Source organism: Chinchilla lanigera, unplaced genomic scaffold, assembly GCF_000276665.1.
Source record: "Chinchilla lanigera isolate Chin_1 unplaced genomic scaffold, ChiLan1.0 scaffold00019, whole genome shotgun sequence".
Taxonomy (NCBI): Eukaryota; Metazoa; Chordata; class Mammalia; order Rodentia; family Chinchillidae; genus Chinchilla; species Chinchilla lanigera.
This window is the reverse complement of record NW_004955420.1, coordinates 28,545,410-28,568,993: the sequence shown is the minus strand read 5'-3', so window position 1 is coordinate 28,568,993 and position 23,584 is coordinate 28,545,410. Positions and strand designations below refer to the sequence as shown.

At 53.0% G+C, this 23,584-nt stretch overlaps 1 protein-coding gene and 1 long non-coding RNA gene across 4 annotated transcripts in view; both read left to right on the top strand.

Annotated features, from left to right (window-relative positions):
• The window catches only part of LOC106148364, a 38,598-nt gene extending 18,978 nt beyond the window's left edge, over window positions 1-19,620 (top strand). Inside the window, exon 3 of the long non-coding RNA XR_001233731.1 lies at window positions 19,505-19,620. This is a non-coding gene — a long non-coding RNA (uncharacterized LOC106148364). The remainder of the gene's footprint in view (window positions 1-19,504) is intronic.
• A 1,788-nt stretch (window positions 19,621-21,408) lies between these two features.
• Window positions 21,409-23,584, top strand: part of Trak1 (trafficking protein, kinesin binding 1) — a 90,407-nt gene continuing 88,231 nt past the window's right edge. For all 3 annotated transcript variants that reach the window (XM_005383552.2, XM_005383551.2, XM_005383550.2), the window contains exon 1: window positions 21,409-21,538. In XM_005383552.2, coding sequence (XP_005383609.1) covers window positions 21,448-21,538 — 91 coding nt within the window. In that variant the 5' untranslated portion in view covers window positions 21,409-21,447. The remainder of the gene's footprint in view (window positions 21,539-23,584) is intronic.

The window sequence follows — 23,584 nt, the reverse complement described above, 5'->3', positions numbered from 1 at the left end:
GTTTTCCTGTAAGAACACGGGGTGGTCACATATGATTTTCTTTAATGTTTGTGTTGTATTTTGAAAAATGATTTAGCTCAGAAAGATTATTATTTTCTAGGAAAAAAATTGAAAATGCCTTCAGTGTTGAGATATCTAATGATGGCAGAGAGCGTTCTAGCCAAGGTGCTAGGTGTTAGGTTCTCGTCCTGGTGTCGCTGCTCCTCTGTGGTGGGAAGGATGGTAACCCACCCTGCCACGGAGGTGGAGGAATGAGCCAGGTGACAGACACAGTGACATATGCACCATGTGGACACCAGTACGGGATTGAAAGGCACGAGGGACACACTGGATGCCACAGCTCAGAGTGTGTTTATCTCTTTTTCTGTGTAAGAAACATCCTTTCTGTATAACATCCGTTCTTTGCTCATTATTCCGAAGAACATGTTGTCTGGACAGATGGGGCAAACCCGCAGGGCTGGGCAGGTGAGCATAAGTACCGAAGCCCAGCCGCACATGCTTGTGCTTGTGCTCCATTTGGGGAGATGGATGAAGAGCGAGGGAATGAATTGCTGTACTCGCGAGGGGCTAGGTTCATTTGTTTCTTTTGTGCTACTGGGGTTGGAAGCCCAAGCCTTTGCACTGAGCTGCATCCCCTAGATTCCCCCTTTCTTGTTTTGTATTTATTTGGGGACTGGATCTCGCCAAGTCACTGTGTAGCCCAGGCTGGGCTCAAACTTGCATCCTTCTGCTTCTGCTGCCCTGGGAGCTGTGGTTCTGGTGTGCACACCACGCCCAGCAGAGGGGTTAGCTTCCAAGAGAGAAAGAAGGGCAGGGTTGGGGAGGCTGCAGTTTGGACAGGGCTGCTTAGGGCTTCCTGGGGGTCTGTGTCTGCTGAGTGCAAGAGCCACGGCGTGGGACATATTGGGAGAGTCCCATAGTGGAACGCCAGTCAGTAGAGACCCCGTGTCAGTGCTGGGAGGGCCAGTGCTTCATTTCTCCTGATGGAGGGATTTGCTCACCTCTTTTTCTTTTTCTTTTTTTGTTTTTGTACTGGGAATCGAACTCAGGACCTTGCCCTTGCCAGGCAGGCACTTGTGTGACTGAGCTACATCCCCGGCTTCATTGTTATTTTTATTGCCATGTTCATGGTACATTGTGATCATGTCCACTGTGGGGAGTTGGTGCATACACGTGACCATCAGTCTTTTTATGTCCCCATCTCTTGGTCCCCTTAGCCCTTGCAAAAGATCTGTCTCCCCACTCCCTATAAGCTGTGTGTTATTTTGCTCTGTATTTATATTTTGGGAAATAGCAAGTAGGCCCCCAGAAAAGCCGAATAAAAAAGATTTGAGGTGTACTTAAAAAGATGAAGGGCACACCGGAGGCTGTCCTTGGTGTGGTGTGGTCTCTTTGTCTTTGTGAGGGCAGGGATGGGGTGCTTTGACCCCGGTGACAGGGGAGCTGAGTGCTGAGATGAGTGCCTCTCTTCCAGGCCTGGCTTCCCAAGTACCTCATTGGTTTTACTGATTTATTTACTTTAGTAGTACTGAGCATTGAGCCCAGGACCTTTATACTGAGCTACATCCCTAGCACCCTTTCTGTAATTTTTATTTTGAGATATGGTTTCACTAAGTTATCCAGCCTGGGCTTGAACTTGTGATCCTCCTGCCTCAGCCTCCCAGAGTGCTGGAATGCCTGGGGTGTGCCACCATGCCTGACCTCTCTCATGACTTTCTCCTTGCAGTCTGCCCCTGGGAGCGAGCCCTCATGTCACATTGATGTGGGGTGCTGGGCAGCCCCTCAGGCTCTCACCAACTTCCTTTGGGCTAAATGGACTAAGTGCCCTCGGGAACTCCGTGGCTTACAGGAGGCCCCAGTGTGGATGAGAGTGCTTGGCCTCGCAGCCGACCACACATGGCTTCATTTTCTGACCTCTTCTGGCCTAATTTTAAGTTTACAGAAAAGTGAGTTGCACGGAGAGAGAGTACAGAGGGTTCCCACCCACCCTTGGCCCAGCTTCTTGGTGTTCACATCCAGCATAACTCAAGCCTCGGGCTTCCCGGATCGATGGGACTGCATAGCCATGTGTGTGTGACACGTGCACACACAGAGCCCTTTCACAGCTCGTCTCTCCTTCATCCCTGGGTATAGACGGACACTGTCCCAGGCAGAAGCTGGTGGGAGGGACTGCAGTTCCCAAGCAGGAGATGCAGGGGAGCCGCCAGCTGCAGGGAGCTCTGGGGTCACGCGGACTCAGCGCCACTTGAACTTGATTTAGAACGTCGGCTGCGATGCTTAATATAGGCTCCCAGCTATCACATGAGAACACTGTTCTGCTCCAGCACAAGCACAAAGGAGTTTTGGGAATGTTCATTTTTGCTTGTGTTATGCTAAGTCCTCTGCCTTCCTTCCCTTCTGTTTTATGAATGAGTAGACCAACAATAAATACCAGTTTATTAGTCTGTGAGTCAGGAGCAACAAGTCCATCTGCCTATCCATCCATGGACCAGGGCTTCAGCTTTATCCTGCAGTGCTCCGCCTTGGACTTGGTTCAGGCTGCTTGGGAAGGGGATACTAATCCAAAAGGGACAGCCGTGGCACTCTCTCTAGGGCTTGGGGGCCGCACCCTTCTGGGATGTTGCTGATGCCAGCCTTCCGGAATGCAGCTGTCTCTGGTGGGCCTGGACAGCTGCTCTGCTGACATTGAGAGAGGCTGCTGGTGAGGGCAGGGTCTAGATGATGGGCCAGCCACTTGGCTCCTGGTCTGCCTGCTGTCCTGGGGAAGAAATGGAAATTTGCAGACGCGGAGGTAGAAGGCTGCCAGTTGTTCTTGGGAAAGTGCTACTATCCTGGTAGACGCTTGGCATTGTAAGGAGATGTGAGCAGAGTGCTTCAGTTCCATTTGGCTAAGGACAGATTTGCTTTTGAATAATTTTTTTTCTACCAGTGCCAATTCTCAAAAATAAGCTTGTATCCACATGTTTAAAACAATTCTGGTGATGCTTTTAGGGTTTTACAAGTCAGAGACTATGTTTTGTTTAACTTTGGAAGCTGCAAACCAGCTTAGATACAGTGTGATTACATGGTTGTGCCTCCGAAGACCTTGGTGGTTATTCTTTTCTTTTTGCTGACCATGGAACTGCTTATTTGTGAAATATGGGTTGTGTCAATGTTTTCTGTCTGCCTTAAAACAAGGTATTTTGCTGTTGAGAAAGAGCACAACAGTGCCAGGTCTCTAACAAAGACTGTTCAGTCTGCTGCAGAATACTTACTATCAGGGCAGGTTTCATTTCGTGGGAACACAGTGCCCAACTGTCCCCTCTCTCTGGCCTGGTTGAACTTCACACAGCGCCCCTAGGAGTGGTCCTGTGGGCCCTGAAGCTGGAACAAGCCATGCTTGTCTTATGGAGAGGACTGTGCGGTGCACTTGGACCTTATAGCCATCACCTTGGGGGAGGGACTACACTATTTGGTGTTTCAGACATGAAAGAGCCACTCCCGAAGGCCATGCTGCTAGTGAGTAGCATTGTCAGAACTCCAGGCATGATCTTCCAGTCCTGGAGGCAGTGCTTATACTCTCAGACCAAGTTTTCTCCACCTCCTGTTGTTGCAAATAAAGTTTTATTTGAACATTGCCCCACATCCATTTGTTTACACGTGATCGCTGGCTGAACAGAAAGACTGCCCAGTTAAGCTCTGCCAGCCAAAGAATAGCCATTGTTTTTAAGCAGGTAGGTTGGGGGTGGTTCCAGAACAATCGATAACAAATATCCAAGACACAAGAGAGACTTCCAATCCTTCCTGATCCAGTGGTAGTGATGTGTCACGAATACATGCTCCCCTCACAGACGGCAGGCGGTGCTGGGAGACTTTGAGAAGCACAACACATTTTTAGCCAGCCTGGTGTCCTGAGTTACCCAAGTACAACTCCTGAGAACTCTCAGGTATTATCCGCCGGAATCTGAGACGCTAACTTGTGAGTCTAGAGAAACATAGAATGGTGTTGCTTCTTACAAACTTGTCATAGAAAAACAAGTGCACTAATAAGCAGTTTAAGCCACTTATCGACTATTTGCTGCTAAGATACAAACTTAAAATGTGTGTGCTAGACTTCCTGGGAACCAAAATGTCTCTGAAAATGACTTAGCACATTAAGGGTGTATTTGCAATGGGTTTCATTTACTTTTCTGGGCAGCTTGGGACGGGCTCTGCAGCTGAGACAGGCCCTGCTGTGTGGATGGTTTGCCTAATAAAGACAACACTCTTGTGGGCATGGGCTCCTGGGCAGTGCCACCGTGGCTGCAGTGTGGTCAGTGCCCTGAGTGGTGTGGCAAGCTGGCCTGGACCTGCCCCACCTGCCTGTCCAGCTTTAGCCCTGGAATTTCGGACTCCACCCACACTGACCATTTCAAGGGATTTTCCTTCCTGTTAGCAGTGCTCGCCCTGCCCTTCCAACTCTCCCACACCTACAGAAAATATGTTACATTAATCTTAAAATTCCTCACTCCCTTCTCATGACCATCAACACACTCCTTAAATAACATTCAGGATCACCTTTTGCACGTGTCCCCCCAAGTACCTCCCACTGCCTGTGCACAGAGTACAAGGTGAGGCTGATGCTGACGCTTTCTTTTCTTCTGCATTTTTTGCTGCTAATTGACTCTATAATTAGGTTCATCTCTTTCTGTTTTGATGCAGTTTAAGGGTCCCTCATCTTCACTGACTATTTTAATTTTTGGATTATGTAAAGCAGGTACATGGTCAAAAGTCAAAATGTAGAAAAGGTGCCCAGAGATGGCTTGTCACCCCCAATGCCTTCTATTTCTGCTGACTCCCCATGTGATCAAGTTCATTGTTCCTTTTTGTAAAAAACCATACTCACAATTGAGTTTTTCATGTACAAAAAGCAGCGATCCTTTTATACCTCTCATTTTTCACTTAGGAATCTATTCCGGAGGCTTTCCATAGTCAGTTTGTGGAGATATTTCTCTTACTTTGTTTTTTCCTGCTGCACAGTATTCTATTGTTTGGTTAAATTCTTACATATAAACATTTAGGTTGCTTCCTATATTTTACAATGCATGTCATAATGAACAATGTTCTGTGATTTAAAAAATGTTTTCCATATTTCTTTTACAGTTTGTTTCCGAGTAGCATTTTAATTTTGCTGTGATGCGTGGGATTCTATTTTCTATTATGTCTTCTAACTGGTAGTTATTGTCCATGGATAGGAAGTCTGTTGTACCAGGTGTGGTGGTGCGTGCCTGTATTCTCAGCACTTGGGAGGCTGAGGTAGGAGAATCACTGGGAGTTCGAAGCCAGTCTGAATTATATAGCGAGACCCTGCCTCAAAAGAAAAAAATTTAAAAATGAAGTCTGTTGCTTTTGTGTAATGTGATAATAGAAATTTTTGTAACATACCCTGCTACTTTACTAAGCCCCTTTATTGTTTGAGTTAGTCCTCTTATTCCAGGAGTAGGATCAGGTTATTTGTGAAGGGATAATTTCACTACTTCTTTTCTCTTTTTTTTTTTGTCTTTTTTGAGACAGGGTCTCACTGTGCAGTTCAGGCTGGCGTTGAGCTCACTTTGTAGCCCAGGCTGGTCTTGAACTCGCAGTGATCCTCCTACCTTAGCCACCCGAGTGCTGGGATTACAGGTGTGTGTTACCACGCCCGGCTTTCTTTTCTCATTGTGACGCTGCTAAGTTTCTTCTTTGGTCTGATTTTGTTCACTAATGACTGACACATTGTGTGTGATAGAGCTGGTGGGCATCCTTGTCCCGGTCTGCACCTCACTGTAGATGTTGCTGGTCCCCATGGAATCAGGTGTTGACTCCAGGTCTGTGGGCTGTGGGTGTTCACGTTAGGGGTGCACTTATCAATTCCTGTTCTGTGGAGTACTATTTTGGGGAAGAAGATGTTGAACTGTATTGAAGATATTTCAGCATTTGTGGGCATTATCATGGTTTTTCTCCTTAGATGTAGTAATATGAACGGTAGGTTCATTAGTGGAGTTTAAAACCTTGAACTATGCTTACCTTCCTGGTATCAGTCCTACGATGTGATTTTATGTCCTGTGCGCTGGACCAGTTTAAGTGTCATTGGGATTATCTGGTCTTCGAATGTCTAACAGAATTCCCCTGTGAAATTCTGGCTGTAGAGTTTGATGGAGAAAATTCTCCTTGTGTGAATTCTAACCGTTTCTGAAGTATCTTTTATGTTGGTTTGTATGCTGCAGTTATAAATATTAGAAATTTGCTTGAAGTCAGTCCCTTTCCAGACATTCTTTTCAACTGGAATTTTGCAGAGATGGCATTGATATAAGAAAGAGGACCAGCCAAGACCAGAATTACCCTGCATGAGAAAACAAAGCCCTTCTCGAACATCCTTGTTCCTGTGTGGCGTGCTGCCAGAGGCAGGCAGATGGCAGGAGGGACGGAGCCACCGGAGCACGGGTGCAGGGCTGGGCCAGGAGCAGGTGCCATTCAGGAGCACCTCAGGGAGGGGTGCCCGTGTGGCCCCACCTGGAAACACAGCACAAGACTGGGGGAACTAGAATTTTTATGTGAAAACTTTTGATTTTTAAGACTTGGCAATTAGAAATTGAAAAGTACCTTGGAGAGAAACAGAGCACTGTCCATAAAAGTGTGACCCTCCTGAGCCCAGGAGGGTGTGGCCTTGGAAGTAGGCTGTGGAGAGGTGCTGCCGCCTCCTTGCAGTTGCAGGGTCTCCGAGGGGATGAGTGACAGCTGGCTTGGCAAAGCAGTGTGGGGTGAGGCCCCAGAAGGGGTGAGCAGGCAGGAGCGGGGACCCCACTGCTGGGGACTCGGTCCTCCCTGCCCACTCCACCCAGTTCCAAGCCACCACGTTTCTGGTGTCCACTTCCTGTCTCGCTCTGTCTTTATGGCCTGCTTATCACGGCTGCTCACGTGAAGGCTGTGCTGCAGACAGTGTGACTGTGGGCTTGGCCGGTATGTGTCTGCCTGTTCTTTTTTTTTTTTTTTTTTTCTGTACCGGGAATCGAACTCACGACCTTGCGCTTGCCAGGCAGGTGCTGTGCCGCTGAGCTAAGTCCCCAGCCCCGTGTCTGCCTGTTCTGACCACTTCTTTAGTAAGTGGTTCATCCTGATCAGCAAGGCAAACTGGGTGCCTTCTGGGAGGGGTGGGGAGGCGCTGCTCTGGCCCTGGCCTCAGTTTCTTGGGGCCACACAGTTCTGTGTGCTGGCACACAGACGCTCAGCTTCTGCCCACAAGCCACCCACTCCTAATTACTGTGCTGCTGCTTGTGGCAGTGTGGCGGCTGCTTTGGACCACTCACTGGGAGTGGCTGTGGGGCCCTGTTTTTGTCAAGTTCTCTCCAGGTGCTGGTGCTAGCGCTTTGTAGAGAACCCCTTCCCACTGGACTGGTTTCAGCCCTGAGTCAAACTCCCCATGCAGACTGAATGAAGGCTACTTGCCTCTGGGGGTTGTTTAGAGTTAGTAAAATCAGGGGTAAAATTCCTTTCCACACAGTTGTCTGATGTGGGAATCGCTAGTTGAAGGAACTTTTACTGCAGTGTGATATGTCCAGAAAACTAGTTTTTGGGGATTTTCACATTGATTATAGTAAACCGCATTTTGTGGAAAAGAAGACTGCTGGGCAGATGGGGCTGTGTCCGTGCTGAGAAGCTCTTCCACTTGGTCCTGAGGTGCAGTCAGAATGTGGTGACAGCTTCGTTTCCATAGCTGCGGAATCTGTTTTCAAAAACACAGGGCTGTGATTTCACTGTAGTTCAGTGCTGAGAAACTGATATGGAAATGGAAATGAGGCTTTATTCCATCTGCAGGCTCTAAAACAAATACTTTCTGTTTCCTCTTGGTGCTTGGATGAGATTTTCCCCCTCCCTTTTCCAGCATTGTAAGTTTTGCAGGTTGATTTGGAAGCCGGCAGTGAAGGGCTCGTCGCTCAGGAAGCCCCTCCAACCTTCCTTCCTGCCCTCATGTGACAGGTGACTCAGTGAAGACCCATTGTACTTTACAGGTGGTTACAGCCCTAATTGGCCTGCCAGGTGATTGTAAAGTCTGAAGGATTGGCGTGGCTTTTTCAGCAGGCTTGGGCATCAAGGCTGAGTCACGAAAGTTGTCCTTCGCTGAGTTTGCCTGTATCGGGATGCCGAGGACACAGAGGTGCAGGCACAGGTGGGGTCTGTACCTAGTGAACTCTGCTCGTGTCACAGGAGGCATGATGTGCTCAGAGCCTGTGGTGGGAAAATCCTGTTGAGAATCCTCACCATCCGTGTGGTAGCTCATGATGGCTCATGGCAAGCATGTACTGTGAGCCCCATTGCACTGATGAGGGCGAGGGTTAGGGACTATAGCTGCTCATGGTGTTGTGAGTACTGCTGACTGACTTTTTTGTCTCCCAGGGTGAGCTGTAGCAGAACTGTTGGGAGCATGTGGAGGTGGCTAGGGGATGTACTCAGAGGCATCCTGAGGTGTGGGAGGCCGAGACGCAATGTGGGGATAAGAGATTACGGCCACAGGTGCGCTGGACGTGTTGGGGCCAAGTGGAGGAGATGGAGGGGACAGAGGGGACAGGGGATGGAGAACTGCAGTGGCCCTGGGTGGGGCTGGGCCGTGCTGGAAGCAGGCTCCTGTGATCTGCCCATGTGTGCCACACTTGGTGGTGGCGTGTCCCCTCCCCCACACTATCCTGGGCATCTCTTAGTGGCCCCATTGTTCCCTCCATTTTCCTAGCACTTGTTGGAGAGGGCACAAAGGTGAATCGGGGTACACATTAGACATTTCCATTTTCCGGCTTGTCAGTGTCCTGCAGATTCTAAGAAGAGGAAGGTTACACTCTGTAGATGGTTACGCTTTGCTTAGGAAATAATTTAGCAGTGGCATTGTTTCTGACACAAGTTCCTGCTTGTGAGCAAGGTCACTGCTGGCACCCTTGGGGTGGTGCAGGTTATAATTAGGACTAGGAGCAGGCAGTAGTGGGTAACATGGTAATGGACTCTCCTTGTTCTCATTTTCATTTCTTTGAATATTAGGACTATTTTTCTAAGAGCTTTCACTACTGAATTTCTTTTACTAAATTTCATATCTAGAAATTTTATTGTGGTTTTACATTTTTTCTGGAGCTTGAGAAGATCTTCATTCTTTGAGTGCATTTATTTTCAAAGAGATATTATCTTATACTCTTAAACCTTGTTTTTCGTGTAGTTTTGCTCTTTTTTTGCTTTTGGTCTTTGCTCTGAAGCTCTTGAAATCCGTGTAACAGTAAGGGAAGGCTGAACTGTATTGATGTTCACTGGTGCCCCTGCTGACTGGCGGATCTGCCTTGTGCTGTGGGATTAGACGGCTGTGGACAGGCTACTTTTCACCTCATTTTGCCCATCAGCGGCCTGAAGAGGTGATGGTACAGGCCCCACCGCTGCTGTGGGTTCCTGTGAGTCAGGCCAGCACTTCTAGGGGTCATGTTCTGGGCCTGGCTGAGCAGTCACTGTGCTTTTCCATATTAGTGGACTCATTGCGATTAAAAATATTCTTTTGGTGGTACCAAGGATTGAATCCAGGGCCTTTCCACTAAGCTACATCCCCAGCTCTTCTTTATTCTATGTTTTGAGCCAGGATCTTGTTAAATTGCTAACTTGCCCAGTGTGGACTCAAACTTGCCATCTTCCTGCCTCAACCTCCCGGAGTGCTGGGATTAGAGATGTGCACCACTGCTCCTTGCTCTTATGATTGTTTAAGAGTGCTGAGTGAAGTGCAAGCAGGAGCTCAGGAGGGTTGCAGATAGAGAACTGTTCTCCTGTCCCCCCACTCCACGTCCCTGGGCCTTTCTCCCACCGGTGACTATTCCAGCTTGGTGCGAGGCTATGATAGCCCGGCAGCCACTGCTTGGGCTTGGGCAGGGGTAGCACTGACTCAGGCCTGGTCTGGGTGGGTCAGAGAGGACCCTGTGTTCTCTTGCCCTGGCTCTCTTTCTCCTGTCCCCCGAGGTCTCTTGCCCGTGCAGAGCAAGGTGCAGGCTGGGCCCCGGGCTTCCTGGCATGGATATTCGGGGGTTTTCTCACATCATTTTCCTCCTCAGTGCTGTGGCTCTCTACCTGCAGGCTCTGATGCCCAGCAATGCAACGTATGGGGTTTTGGGGTGAGGTCACAGTTCCACTGTGTCCCCTTCCTGGTGTTGGCCCAGCCTCTGGATTCCTCCCGGTGCCTTGGGATGTGAGGAGAGCCAGCTGCCATGCCTGGCTTGCTGACTGGGGCTGGCAGTGGGGCATGGTGTGTCACACTGTGCTGCTCTGCTGCTGCCCGCCAGCCTGGCCATGTGCCCCTGACAGGCAGGATCAGGTGTCCAATGGCCTGTTTCCCACAGAGCGAGCCCCTGGCTGGTGCACTGGGAAGCCCCATGCAGGGTCATGTGTTGTCGCTATGTCACCTCCACTGCCTGGGAGCATCCTGCCCAGCCTCAGGGTCCTCCCTCAGGTGACCCACATCTGTGCTGGACTCTGTCCACCTCGAGTCACTGGACTCAGTGTGCTGGATGGTGCACAAAGGTTCCACTGGGCACAAAGGTGAGGCAGGCCGTCTTGACCTCTCAACCTGGTGCCTAGGCAGGGCCAGAGCTATTTATGGTGCTGAAAAATCTGCTGCTGCCAGCTTGAGCAATGAGGATGGTTACGTAAGGCAGAGGGCACGCCGTGTGTGTTCTCTGCTCTGCCTCACTCTGGAGCTAAGATGGGCTTTTGTAAAAGGCAGCCCAGCCAGCAGCTCTCACCTCTCACTGCAGCAGGGTTATTTTTGGAGCAGGCCGTGGTCACATGAGCACAGTTTTCATTCATGAGACCTAGATGGATGGGAAGGGATGGGCTGTCCCAACCTCACAGAGTTTCCCAGTGCAGGTGTGCATTGGTGGGTGCAATTCTGTCCCCAGCTAGACTGCTAGGGCGGCGTCATTCCTCTGCAGTTGTCTTGGGTGGTGGAAATCGCCTTGGCATGGGTTGGTTTCCACCTTGTTTGGGGCACTGACTTCTCCAGAGCCAGAGAAAGTTGTGGCCTGCAAGGCGGCCCTTACCACACGTACCCGTCCGTGCAAGGGCCGGGCATCTGGCAGAAGTATGACGGGGTTGCTGCTTGTCCTTGCTGCCTGCCTCTCCTTTGGGAGCCTGGGACTCCCAGAGACGCTCCCAGAGCCCTGTGAGTCATGTTTGAGTCACTGATCCCTTCTTCCCTGTGCCTCTGGCCACCCTGAGCTGTGAGGGCTTTCTGAGTGGTTGCTGATAGGCTTCTTACCGTGAGTGGTCCACATGTCCCTCCTGGATGCTCCTTCCCTTCACAGCTGCTGCCTCAGGGGCTGAAGTATGTGCGGGATGAGGTGTGCCTCCTGTGGAGATAACACTTGGGGCAAGTCCCTTCCCTGTCCCCAGCCTCTCCCACTGCTGCTCACACTGGGCGCTGGTCCTCCCATGCTTGGGCTTACCATTGCTTTGGTGGGAGTGGCGTCACATGTGAAAGCCCAAGGGCGTCTTGGGCCGTGAGAGGGCCCTGCTTCTCAGTGGCCTTGCTGTGCCCAATCTGGCACTGTCGCTGCAGTCCTGCAGCTGTGCTTTGCACCTCGCCCCACTGCCAGCTGTCATACAATTTCCACTGCTCAGTCCCTGTGCAGCTGTCCACAGAGCTACTGGACTCACAGGCTGGTGGAAAGGTCGCATGAGGTGGGAGAGTGACTGTGCGGAAGGGGAGGTGTCTGCTGCCCAGCATAGCCAGAGTCAGCCTACTTCAGGCTGGCTGGGGCGTGCAGATTTCTCTGCAGGCCACTATGGTCTCACAGAGTTTTCACTGGGTTCTTTTGCTCCTGTTGGGTGGAAAGATTGTTTGAAGAGACCGTGGCAGGGGCTGAAGGTCAGGGGTCAGGGACTCATGGAGGGTCTAGTTCTACCCGAGACCATGAGCCTCATTCAGCACAGTATTATAGCTGTCACAGAGCAGTGGTGTCTCTGCAGCTATTCATGGCCAAGTGCATGTCTTTGGCACATTACTTAGTCTCTGAGCTGGGTTCTCTCTCCTGTGAAAGGTGGATGCTGATGTTACTGAGTAGGCTCTGAGCATCGAACAAGGTCACCCATGTGAGTTACTGGCACCATCAAGGCCTGTGGCTTATGTTGCCATTCCCGGAGCACTGGGGCTGATTGACTTGGCAGTGGTACACACTAGTCTCCAGTCCACCAGGCAGGTGGGAGTCTGCTCAGGAAGCACCAGAAAATGACAAGTGAAGAGCCGCCCTGGCCAGATGGTGGGGAACCTAGGGCACCTCAGGGCAGCCCCTTTGTGAGTGCACTGGCCTTGCTGGGAGCCAGGGTCCCTGGTACCCCTGCTGACTCCAACATGGCTCTCTTTAGGGCGTTCGCCAGCCTTCCCCTGTGATGTCCCTGTGTCAGATATGGTGGGGAAGTACTTTCACTGCATGCTTAGCTGCTGAATGCTGATAGCCTCTTGGGTTCAGTTTTAGGGAGGCCACCTGCTTTCACACACACACAGAGGCATCCAGGACCTGGCCATGGGCTGCAGTCATAGGGAGGCTGAGCTAAGAATAGACCCAGGCTGGTCTGGTCCTAGCTGCAGAGCTGTCATTGCTGTCCTTGGGATGGGGGTGGCGTGACTACTCCAGCTGCCTCGGGCTTAGGGTGGCGTGAGGGCGGAGGGGTGCGAGGTCTTTAGAACCAAGGCTCCAAGGGGCAGGTTCCTAATATGCCCCTCAGCGTTGCTGTGCCAGCCTCAGTGTCCATGCCTGCAGGCCCTGCTGTGGAGGCCCACGGGCCTAAAGGCAGGGCAGGCATGCTGGTGACTTGTACAGGCCACGTCTGACGTGAGCCTGCAAAAACGGTGAGGAAACCAGAGCAGGGGCAAGGAGATGGGCAGAGGGCACTTGTGAGCACCAGTCTGGAGGAGTTCATTGTGCACGATGGATCTGAGATGTGGGACCAGGCGGAGACCTGGGGAGCAAGGTCCCCGCTGCAGGCAAGACCCCCAGGAGCTGCTGGGGGTGAAGGGGACTGGCAGCCCCAAGAGACAAAGGCAACTGTAGCAGCAGCAGTAATCAGGATGAGGCTGAGGCTGCGGGAGCTGAGTTTGGTGCAGCTGTAGACGCTGCTTCTCTCCCAGGACCCCGTGGGGATGGCTCTGGGCCTCCACCAAGCCTGGAGAGCCCTATGTGCTGTCTGACCTGTGACCTGTGCGTGGGTGGAGGGCATCACCCATGTGCGGGGAGAGTGCCATCGCAGGTGCACAGCACTGCCTTGTGAAACCTCTGCCTGTGGACCAGTTTGTAGACCCACGGAGGAGAATCCGTCCCCAGCATGTCAAGTGCCTCTGCTGGATGAAAGACGCCTGGGCAGCCCTGGTACCTGGCTGGCATGGTGAGGTCACTGACAGGGCTCTGTCACCCATGGGCCTGGAGCTCTGCGTCCCGGCTTTCTCTGTCCAGGCTGGTTGGACCTGGGAAAGCACCCCACCCTGGGGACAATGACTTGTGGCTCTCAATGGCCTGCTCTGGTGCTAGATGTTAACAGCACGTGTGTGTGACTGGGGGCCTTTCCTGCTCTTGGCAGCAGGGAGAGAGGACCACTGGGCATGACCCAGGCCCTGTGTGGGAGCTGGGGTGTTGCGGGGAAGGCCACTGTGGGCATGCACGGGGGCTTTCACTTCCTGTCAGAGGAGGCAGCTGCGCCCAAACAACAGAGGTCACCTGAGCGGTGCCACACAGCAGAGGGCAGAAGATCAGAGGACCTGGACACGCATCCTGCGTCAGGGGAGTTGTGTTTAGCAGTGACCTGGAATGAAGCAGCCTGCAAGGCGAGGCGTCCAACCCCTGGGCTGAGTCATCAACCGCACAGGTGGTCCTGGTGCCCTGGCCGGGCAGGGTGGTCTCCCTGCTCTGAGCGACTTGCTTCGCCTTTCCTGGCACCTCTGCTGCTGAGAAGTGACCAGGCTGCAGGACTTCTCATCTGCTGAACAGACTCCTGCCTGGCAGACCCATAGTCCCAGGGTATTTGGAAAGCCAGACAGAGGTGCTTTCCGGATCTGCATCCTCTTGTGCTTTTCTCAGGGCCCGTTTCTTTCTCAGGACCTGTTGGTTTCCTCTGCCTGAAAGAAGCCTTTGGCTTGGTGAGCCTGAGAGCAGCTGGGGTGCCATCGGCTTTGCTCCCGAGCCCCTGTAACCCTCGGAAATGCTGTGTGCCTCCGGTGACGGGTGGCAGGAGGCCCAGCAAGCAACACAGGCCACAAACCACTTTGCACTGGGTTCCCATCCCTTGTCTCAGAAGGGCCCTCTCCTTCCAGGGCTTTTGCACTGAGCTGCATCTCCAGCCCTTTTTACTTTTTATTTTGAGATCTTGCTAAATCACTAAGTTGCCCAAGCTGAGTTTGAACTTGCAATCCTCCTGCCTCAGCCTCCCAGGGCACTGGGATTATAGGTGTGTACCACCACACTTGGCTTGGGGTCTGCCTTTTGCTGGCTCTGTGACCTTGGGAAAGTTTGTGAGCCTCTCTGAGTAGTGTTTCCCTGAGCTGTACCATGAGTGGGATTGGTAGCCACGTTTAGCTAAGGACTTTCACTGTGGCTTGAGGGGTGGGTGGTACTGGGCTGTGCAGGTTAGGGCTTGCACCACCCTGGCACAGCAGCCAGCACACACCAGGGCTCCCAGTGAGAACTGGCAGTGTCATGGTCTTACAGGTGTGCCCTGGAGTTCAGAACTGCAGTTTTAGGGGCTTCAGGGGTCACTCCTCTGAGACAATGAAGGAGTGCTTTTGAGGAGCCTGACTGCAGTCTGGCAGCTTGCTGTGTGGGGACTGCCACTCTGCAGAGGAAACCAAGGCTCGGGGCCCTGCAGGGGCTTGTTTGCTGCTGCCGCAGCAGCTGGGAAACCTGGGCACTTCCCTTCCATCCCCAGCAGGGGACATGTGGGTCGTGGGCAGGTGAGGCTCACTGGCAGCCTCTGGCCTCTCTTTTCAGGTGTCCACCTGGCTGTTTCCGATCTCGGAGCCCAAGGAGGCCTTGAGCGTCCCCCCGGCAGTTTGCTCTGAGTGACCTCACAGGAGCACAGTGAATGTTGATCGCTGGAGTCCCTCTCAGCCCCACTCCGGAGCCTTGCCCCTTGCACCCAGCTTTTGAGTAGTCTAGATGAGGTGTCTCGGCCCTCATACCTGCTGTGCGCTGAAGAGGCAGCGAGCGGGGGTGGGTGGCATCCTGCAGAGCACCCTGTGGCTGCCTGTGGGGGGCCTGCAGGAGCACTTCCTGCGTTCCCAGGGCTTCAGCTAGTCCTCAAGGTTGGCAGGGTGCAGCTCTCCAGTTAGACCCTGTTGTTCCTGTGTGGACCACAGGACCTCACCTCAGAGCTGTTTCCGCATGCCCTGCGTCTTATTCCTGTCGGACTCACAGATGTCACCGCCGCGGCCCGTGCTCTCGGGAGCTCCTGGGCCAGTGCAGCTGTGGACCGGTGGGGGGGTGGGGGGTGCACAGTGTGGACTTTGTGGAATCAGTGCCACAAGAGTAGGGCACGTGGAGAATGATTTGGAAGTGCTAGCACATGTGCCAGGGTAGATCCGAGAGGGGTTTGATTCTGAGAACTGGGAATTCCAGGGTGAGTGATGCTTGGGGAACTTAGTTTTGCAGGCACAAAGGAGGTGCCTAACGTGAATTATCTTGTCTTCCAGAATCCGTAGCCTGGATGTGCGGTATTCATAACTTTTCGACCCATAGGAATTTAAGTTATTCCCCCCATTGATTTCAATTGGTAAGAGTTTGGTCTTTTCACTTGAAAGGGACTCAAGGTTTTGAATGGCTTTGTCAGTTGCTGAGATATAAAATGTTCTCGGGATTTCAAAACTGCTGCTTGTGTTCACTTTTGAAGGGGAAGTGAGCCTGTGTTGATGTCTTTGGAATTTTGTTTTTAGGAAGTGCTTATTAGCCAGGCATGGTGCTTCACGCCTGTAATCCCAACATTTGGGAGGCTGAGGCAAGAGGATCACTGTGAGTTTGAGACCAGCCTGGGCTACAAAATGAGTTCAAGGTCAGCCTGAACTGCATAGCGAAACCCTGCCTCAAAAAGACAAAACAAAACAAAACAAAACCTAAGTGCTTATGTTAATTATGTTGACTTCCAATATTCATTTGATGATAGTATGGTCCTGGGGTGAGTGTGTGAGACACAGTCCTGGACAAACAGTGACTCAGGGCTCATGGTGAGGGTTTAACCCTCTCCCTCATCCCACAGATGGGTGGTGACCCTGTGGCACACGTGCCTCAGTGGGCTGCTTGTATCATTGTGAACTCTAAAAGATTCTCTTTCCCCTGTCCTGTAGATGGCAGGAGCAGAAGTTTTGGTCAAAGTCATTGAGAATCTTTATGTTTTAGAACCTTTTTTTTTTTTTTTTTTTTAACGTGGATTTAAACAAAACCTAGTTTTTAGTGGAACAGCTACATTTTGATAAGGGTGAAGGTATTTCAGGTTTCATGTGAGGGTCACACACAGGCAGGAAGGCTGGAGTGAAGGCTTGGCTTGTCGGTGCGTTAGCGCCGCCTGCAGTTCATGTCCGTCCCTGCCGTCCCTGCAGTGTCTCCCATGTGGATGAGGCTGTGCCTGCTCTGGAACTCGCTTTCGGTGGGGGCACACTGACTTCCCTCTGGCTGCACGTAGTTAGCGACTTGATCTCCCTTGCTGCACGTTAGCTTGTTTAGTAGCATTTTGCGTGATAAACATCTCTGGCACACTGGTACTTGGCCAAAGAGCCATATACGTTTCTGTACTCCTCCCCCTCCTGCAAGAATTTGTAACATTACGAGTTTCCTAAAACAGTTGCCAAGTTGAGCATAGTCACCTCCCCCTCTGGGGTAGGGGTGTCATTATGTTTCCAGGCAGGCACCAGGAGACTCTCCTTCCTCAGCCTCCTGAGTAGCTAGGCTGTAGGTGTGCACCACTGCATGTGTCTTGTTACAACTTTTTAAATCTTTTCTGGTCTGACAGCTTTTTTTTTTTAAATCACTGCTGGTGTCCCTTAAAATGCCTGGGATGTGTATATGTGAGCTCTTTGTTGGCCAGGGAAGGGCAATTCTGTCCTTTACTCACTTTTCTTTGGAGCCATCTGCTTTAGGGTTGTGCATCTTGGACTCCATCTAGGCAGGAATTCTCAGTGTTCTGGTGTAGTCTCAGAGCCCATTTCACATTGCTGAGTCTTCCTTGCCTTTGGGTGCTGTGTGTCGGGCTGTCTGTTGGTGAGAGCCTGTGAGACATGGCCTGTGCACTGCGGCTGCTCTAGACTGCATTTCTGAGTGTGGACAGTGGCTTTCTATTGTGTGTGTGTGTGTGTGAGAGAGAGAGAGAGAGAGAGAGAGAGAGAGAGAGAGAGAGAGAGAGAGAGAGAGAGAGAGAGAGAGAGAGAAGGAGCTCACATGTACATGGAACTGTGACATGCTATCACTTAAATCTCCAAGAACTTACTCCCTGGCACTCGAGTGGTATTAGAATGTGGGATGCTTTTTTTTTATCTCCTAATTCATGTTTGTTAGATTTTAAAATCTGTATATTTTGGATTTAAAATTCTCACTAGATCAGGAGTGTGTTTCTCTCTTGAGCACTGGCTGCATCTTGGTTCAGAGCCTTTGGATTAGAAGGTGTAAGTCCTCAGCTGTGGAGTCACTGAACCGTTAGTGTGCTTTGTATGTGTTTCGTTCTTTCGAGCCCCACGCCTGTTTTGACTTTTCTGGAAGACTGATTAGTGTGCTTTCTTAGCTTCTGTGACATCTCAGCTCCTGAGACTCAGTACCGTACCCACTCATCCCTTCATTTTGTTGAAACACAAGCACTAATGTCTGTGTAGATACACAGGTGCAGCGTGACGGTTTCCCCACCCCAACGGGCTCTCAATCCCTGTCCAGATCATGGGTCAGACCCTTATCTGCACCACCCATCCCTGTGTGACCCCCGAGGCCACTTCAGTAGCTCCCCTTCCCTTAGCCTCGCCTGGGGATCCCCGTCCTGGCTCAGGATCGCCTCTGCCAACCCTGGGGGCTCCTGCCTGCCTGCCCAGGGCTTTGCTGTGCCCGGCTGAGCCCAGTGCTGACCTAGCTCTGTCTCCATGTTATGCGGGGGAGCTCGAGGGCTTGTGGCTTCCTTCCCTGGGGATGTGCAGCTGCCTGCTCCCTTTCTGTCTGCACCTCATGGGGGCTGGGCGCTTACTACAAGGCCAAGTTTCTTAGTAAGAGGAACTGTTAGTATGTCTTGTGGAGGAGAATGTTGCGAATTCACAGCCATAGTTTTGTTAGAACTGAAAGTTGGGTCAAATATTTGTTAACCTCCCCACTTGCCCAGTGTGGGGCCTCGAGCATTTGAATCATGCCCTCCCACTGAGTACACCCCTGCCCTCTCCCACTTTCTTGCCAGTCATTTCCTGGAGCAGTGGGCCTCCGATGATTTTGTTTCAGGACTCCTCAGACTCGTGGAAGGCCCAGGGTGCCGCCCTCATTTGTGTCGGTGCCTCTAAGCGCTGGGTGTTGTCTTAGAGATGAGTATGCAGGTCCTGTCCTGGTCCTGCATGAGCCTCCAGAGCAGAGGTGTAAGCACTTGTCCCGGAGGCTCCCAGGATGCCAGGGAAAGCATGTTGGGAAACAGTGCAGACTCCAGGGCACTAGGTCAGGCCTGGGGCCCTGGGAATTCTCAGACTGCCGGCTGAGATGGCATGTGTCTGGGAGCCATGTGGGTCGCCTGCCCTGTCCCCCAGGCTCCTGGTGCCTCCTGCTGTACCTGGCGGTGTTGCCTGCTGCAGCTCCTCAGTGGTCTCGCAGACACTGTTCCCACTCATATCTGCTATTGGTCCCAGGCAGGTTTAAGTGGAGGCACAAGCTGCTTCATCAGGCAGCTGGGGCTGCATTGGCCCTAGAGAGTGTGTGCGGGACCTGTTGGTCCAAGGCCTTACCCACTGTCCTCAACTCACAGTGCACAGCAGGTTGAGCTCCCTGCAGAGCCTGTGGTTTCCAGCAGATTCTCTGAGGAGTCCCCTCTTGTCCCTCTCTGTGAAGGTGGGCACGAGTCTGAGTTCTCAGCAAGTTGAGAACGTTCAGAAGAGTTGAAGAGAAACTGTCTTGTGTAAGTCATACCCATAGCAGCATCACTTGTGCCAAGTGGGCTGTAGCAGCACATCAGGGGCGTCCTCCTGGACACAGTACACAGCCCTGCTCGCACAGCGTGGTGGCTGTGCCCAGATGCCCTGGCCTCGGCGTTGGTGTTCTAGGGCTGCGCAGGTTACTTGCTTTCTTACAGGTGGATTTTAATAGGTGAGTGAGGCCCACACTCTGTGCTTTGGTTGGTGGAAGGCAATGACCCTGCAGTTTTCTCCCCAAAACTGAGGCCGCTGTTGGAGATACATGATGAAGGGGTACTTCTCAGGATTTGTCATGGGAGTGTGTATTGTGCTTTCTAGATTTTCTCCAGACTCTTCTACAGACTGCGTAATCACACCTTTCCCTCTGCTTGTTCCTAGGTTCCCCGTGAGCCGCCCCTGCAGGTGCACCACACCTCCTGGGGACCGTCCGCCCGCCCGTCCCGGACTCCGGCAGTGGGGCCCCCGATGGCAGTGGGCACCTCCCCCTGAAACCTGCCAAGCTGGACGCCACAGCTCCGCACGACGACACTTCAGCCAGCTCCGTGCCCCCTTCGGAGGTGTGCAGCCATGCAGTCCTAGCCTGCAGCCCGGGCATCCCCGAGGAACACTATGTGAGCGAGGCTGTGGACGATGCAGCTGGCTGCAGAGGGTACCGGGATGCCTGCACCATTACTGGTATGGAGGTGGCTCACCAGGGAGGGGCAGCTCCAGAGTGAAGGCCGGGAGGGGTGTGGGGGCCCCAGAGTGCAGAGGAGCGTGGGCTTTGGCCCGGGAGACTTTACACCCAGCACCCGCCCTGCCAGTAACTATTCTGTGGCCATGTGTATCAGCCACTGACCTCTGAGATGTGGGCAGCACCTCTTGGGTAGCTGCAAAGGCCGAAGACAGCAGCACTGAACCTGAGCAGTGTGCTCCCCAGCTCCTCACTGGGGCCTGCATGAAGAGGCAGGGTCACGTTATGGGGCGAGAAGGCATGGTCAGATGTTGGCTTTTGGGGATCCCTGCCAGTCACCCCTGTGTTGCCCCTGTCCCCTGATAAGTGTCCCAGGCAGGCCCTTGGTGCGAGGTCTCTCTCAGGACACTGAGGCCCTGGAGCCCTGTGGAGAGGGCTGGGAGTAGAGCTGTTGGGATGTGTATGTCACAGCGGCAGGTACAGTCCAAATCCTTCACACAGAAGTGGCACCATTTTCCATTTTTGTCTTCAGTTTTTCTTGTAGCTTCCTGTTTGGTATAATGCCTGGTGATTCTTTAAAGTATACACATTTGCTGCCAGTAGCTTCTCATTGTTCTGGGTCAGGGTCAAGTGTTGAGGTTTCCTGACTACATGGGTTGTGTACAAAGTATGAGGTCCTCCAGGCAAGGGTGGTGTGACCTTGTATGTCCCTGAGACCCCGTGTCTAAGGTGGTTCTGCCTGTGGTCTGTGCTGGGGGAATGTTTGTTGAGGCATTGGAGAGGTGGGTGGGCGGGCATGCGTTGAGGCACACTAGGGTTGATGCCGTGATGAGCAGGGAAGCACAGGAGGACACCCGCCCAAGGTCAGGGGAAGGGGTGGGCAGGGCCTCCTGCTGGTAGTGGGGTCACAGCTGTGCCCCCTCCATCCAGGTGTGTGACCTTGCCCTTGGGATTCCAGCCACATCTGAGCCAGTGCCGGCCAGGAACATCCAGCCCGTTAAACCAGTTCCCCTTGCTCTGAACGTGCACGCAGAGGGCATGGGCATGGCAGGGCACAGTGCTGAGCTGTCAGCTAGGTCAGGGCAGCCAGGATGGGGCGTCTGGTGAGGGCAGGGGCATCAGGGCAGAGGGAGCACAGGCATGGGCACCCTTCAGGTTAAGGGCCGGGGGCAGCCATGTTGTTGGGGAGGTGGCTGCACAGAGAGAATGCGATTTGGAAAGGCATCCTGCGATGTCCCGGGAATGTGTGTGGGCCCTTAGGGCTCTGCCAGTGCAATCCCAGAACAGCGCTGGCACCCAGTCCCAGTTGCTCCCACTGCCCAGTGAGCCTGGGACAGCAGGGACGCCTGTGGCACTGCCACTCAGGCAGAGCCGAGCACCGTCAGCAAGCCCTGCCCTGCACCCCAGCCGGGAGGTATCGCATTTTGGGTGCGTCACTTCGGTTTGGGGTGACTGGGTGAGATGAGCCGATAGGGCCCCGGCTGCCTAGTTATGTAAGGCATTGTGCTTCCTGGGCAGCTGCTGCAGCCTCAGGATTTGCTCCGACAGGCAGCTCAGAAAGTGCCAGGCGGGCTCAGAGAGTGGCTGTCCAGGCCAGGTGCCCCGCAGACGTCTTCTCCCATTTAGTGCTGTGGAGCTGCGCCTGCACATGGCACTGGTTTGCCAGCCGGGGGTACCTGTGGAGGCCCAGTGTGGGCCCCAGCTATGCCCACGCCAGTGCCTTCAGACCAACCCATGTGGTAAGTGTGGCCACCTTGGTCATCCTCTCTGTTTTCTTTGTGGCTTGGCTGGAAAGGAGAAACAGCCGAGGCGAGGTGGTTTCTTTTCTGCTCCGTGCTGCTTGGTGGTTTGTGTCTGGGCCCTGGTAGGAAATTGCCGTGTTGGTTATGGACAGGTGAGGGTGTTTAGAGGCTGCTGTGCCCCATCAGCAACACCTGCAGTGGGGCTGACTGGGGCTAGGGCCCCAACGGCCACGCTTCTCCCAGCCCAGGTCTGGCAGCGGCTCAGCAGGTCTCCAGGGCCCCCTGGTCTCTCTGAGTGCTGTCTGTGTAGGGTTACATATTTACCTGGGTTGTTGGAGGCTGGCTTGGTGCGGGTCAGGGAGGAATTTTCTGGGTGTGAAGCACAGGGTCAGACAGAGACCCCCCTCTTGTTTTTCCTTCTCTGGCTCAGGCCCTGGGGTTCTGGTCCACACCCGAGGTGGTGTGCTTGCGGCGGTGCCTGCTCGGGCCTGTCGATCCTCCTCAGTGAGGCAGCCGCGTCTGATGCAGGGGTGGCCCAGCGGTTTCTGTCTTGTCTGTTGTCTGGGCCACAAATCACTGAGCTCCCAAGAGGCTGTTTGCTCCTGGTCCTGTTCAGGCATCTGAGGGTTCTGGTGCAGGAATCTCATGGGAAAGCCCACGACACTTTGCGATGCCCCCTGAGGAAACTAGGGCTAGTGTTGGATCCTCACAGGGCAGAGACACTTCCCTGCAGCTTCGAAATGCACCATGAAGATTTCAGGATCTCCCTTCTTTTCTGTTCCTCCTCAGATGAGTGTTTCCCCCAGGACTTGTGACAAACTGTAAAGTGAAGTTGCCACTATGAGACTGTAAACAGGTGATTTGCAGTCTCGGGTGCTGGGTGTGTTTTGACCCTCCGCCTGACTGGAGTGAGTTACGTATTTGAATCAAGTTTTTGATGTTTGGCAGGCATCACTTCAGCATGCACAGCTGTTGCGCCCTCGGGCCATCCTTGGAGGCATGGGTGGTTGGGGTGGGGAGAAAGTGGGCAGTGTAGGAGTCCCTGCCTGCCGGGACCTGGGGTCAGAGGCCCCGGATGTGTAGTAGCATGCAAGGCGGGGGCAGGGGCGGGTCACACAGCACAGCATCTCATCATCATCTCCATTGACAGAGAGGGGAACCAAGGCACAGAGAGCTTAGCCACCTGGGCAGTGCCGCAGCAGTTACTGGGGGAGCCAGGGTTCGGGTCCAGGCCATGTCCCCCTGGCCGGCTTTCTTAACCGTTCCCAGCATCCTGTGGGCTGCCGGGATTGTGACGTGCAGTGAGAAACAGATCTCTTGACACAGCGGGCCCCTCACCCTGGGACCTGCTGCTCTTCACTTGCCTGTCCCTGGCACCATCCTAGCCAAGCTCACAGGCACCTGGGCAGGAGGGTGGGCACAGAGTGCATGGGGTGTCTGTCCTCCCGCAGGGAGGAGCCGTGCTCCTCACATCTTCCTACGGCTGTTCTCTGCTGGAGTGTGCAGTGTGTGTCCCTGTCTCTACATGGGGACACGTGGTAGACACTGTTGCCTTTTCTACTCTGTAACCCGTCACATTCTTCTTTTCTTTGGGGATCGAACTCAGGGCCTTCGCACTGAGCTGCATCCTAGCCCTTTTGTATTTTGAGACAGGGGCTCACTAAGCTGCCCAGTTTGGGCCTGAACTCGCCACTCTCCTGCCTCAGCCTTGTTGGCAACTATGACTCATTGCTTCCAAGAGCCGCAGTTGATTGAATGAATTCCTTTCTGATGTAAGTAGATTGTTTCTATATTTGCAGATTCATACAGGGCTGGGGGAGTCCAGGTTTCCTCACAGCCAAGCATGGAGTGAAGGTACAGGTGAGACCTGCAGGGTGGGGACTTTAGTTTCGGTGGATGTGGTCTGGGTTACTCTACGTGTTGTTCAGGTGGCGTGGAAGAGTGTGTGGCCCGGGGATTAGCTGATGCTTTGTTCTCTGCCACCTGAAGGTGCGCAAGGCGGCAGCACACGTGTTCCTCTCTGCATCTGGGGTTAAACATCTT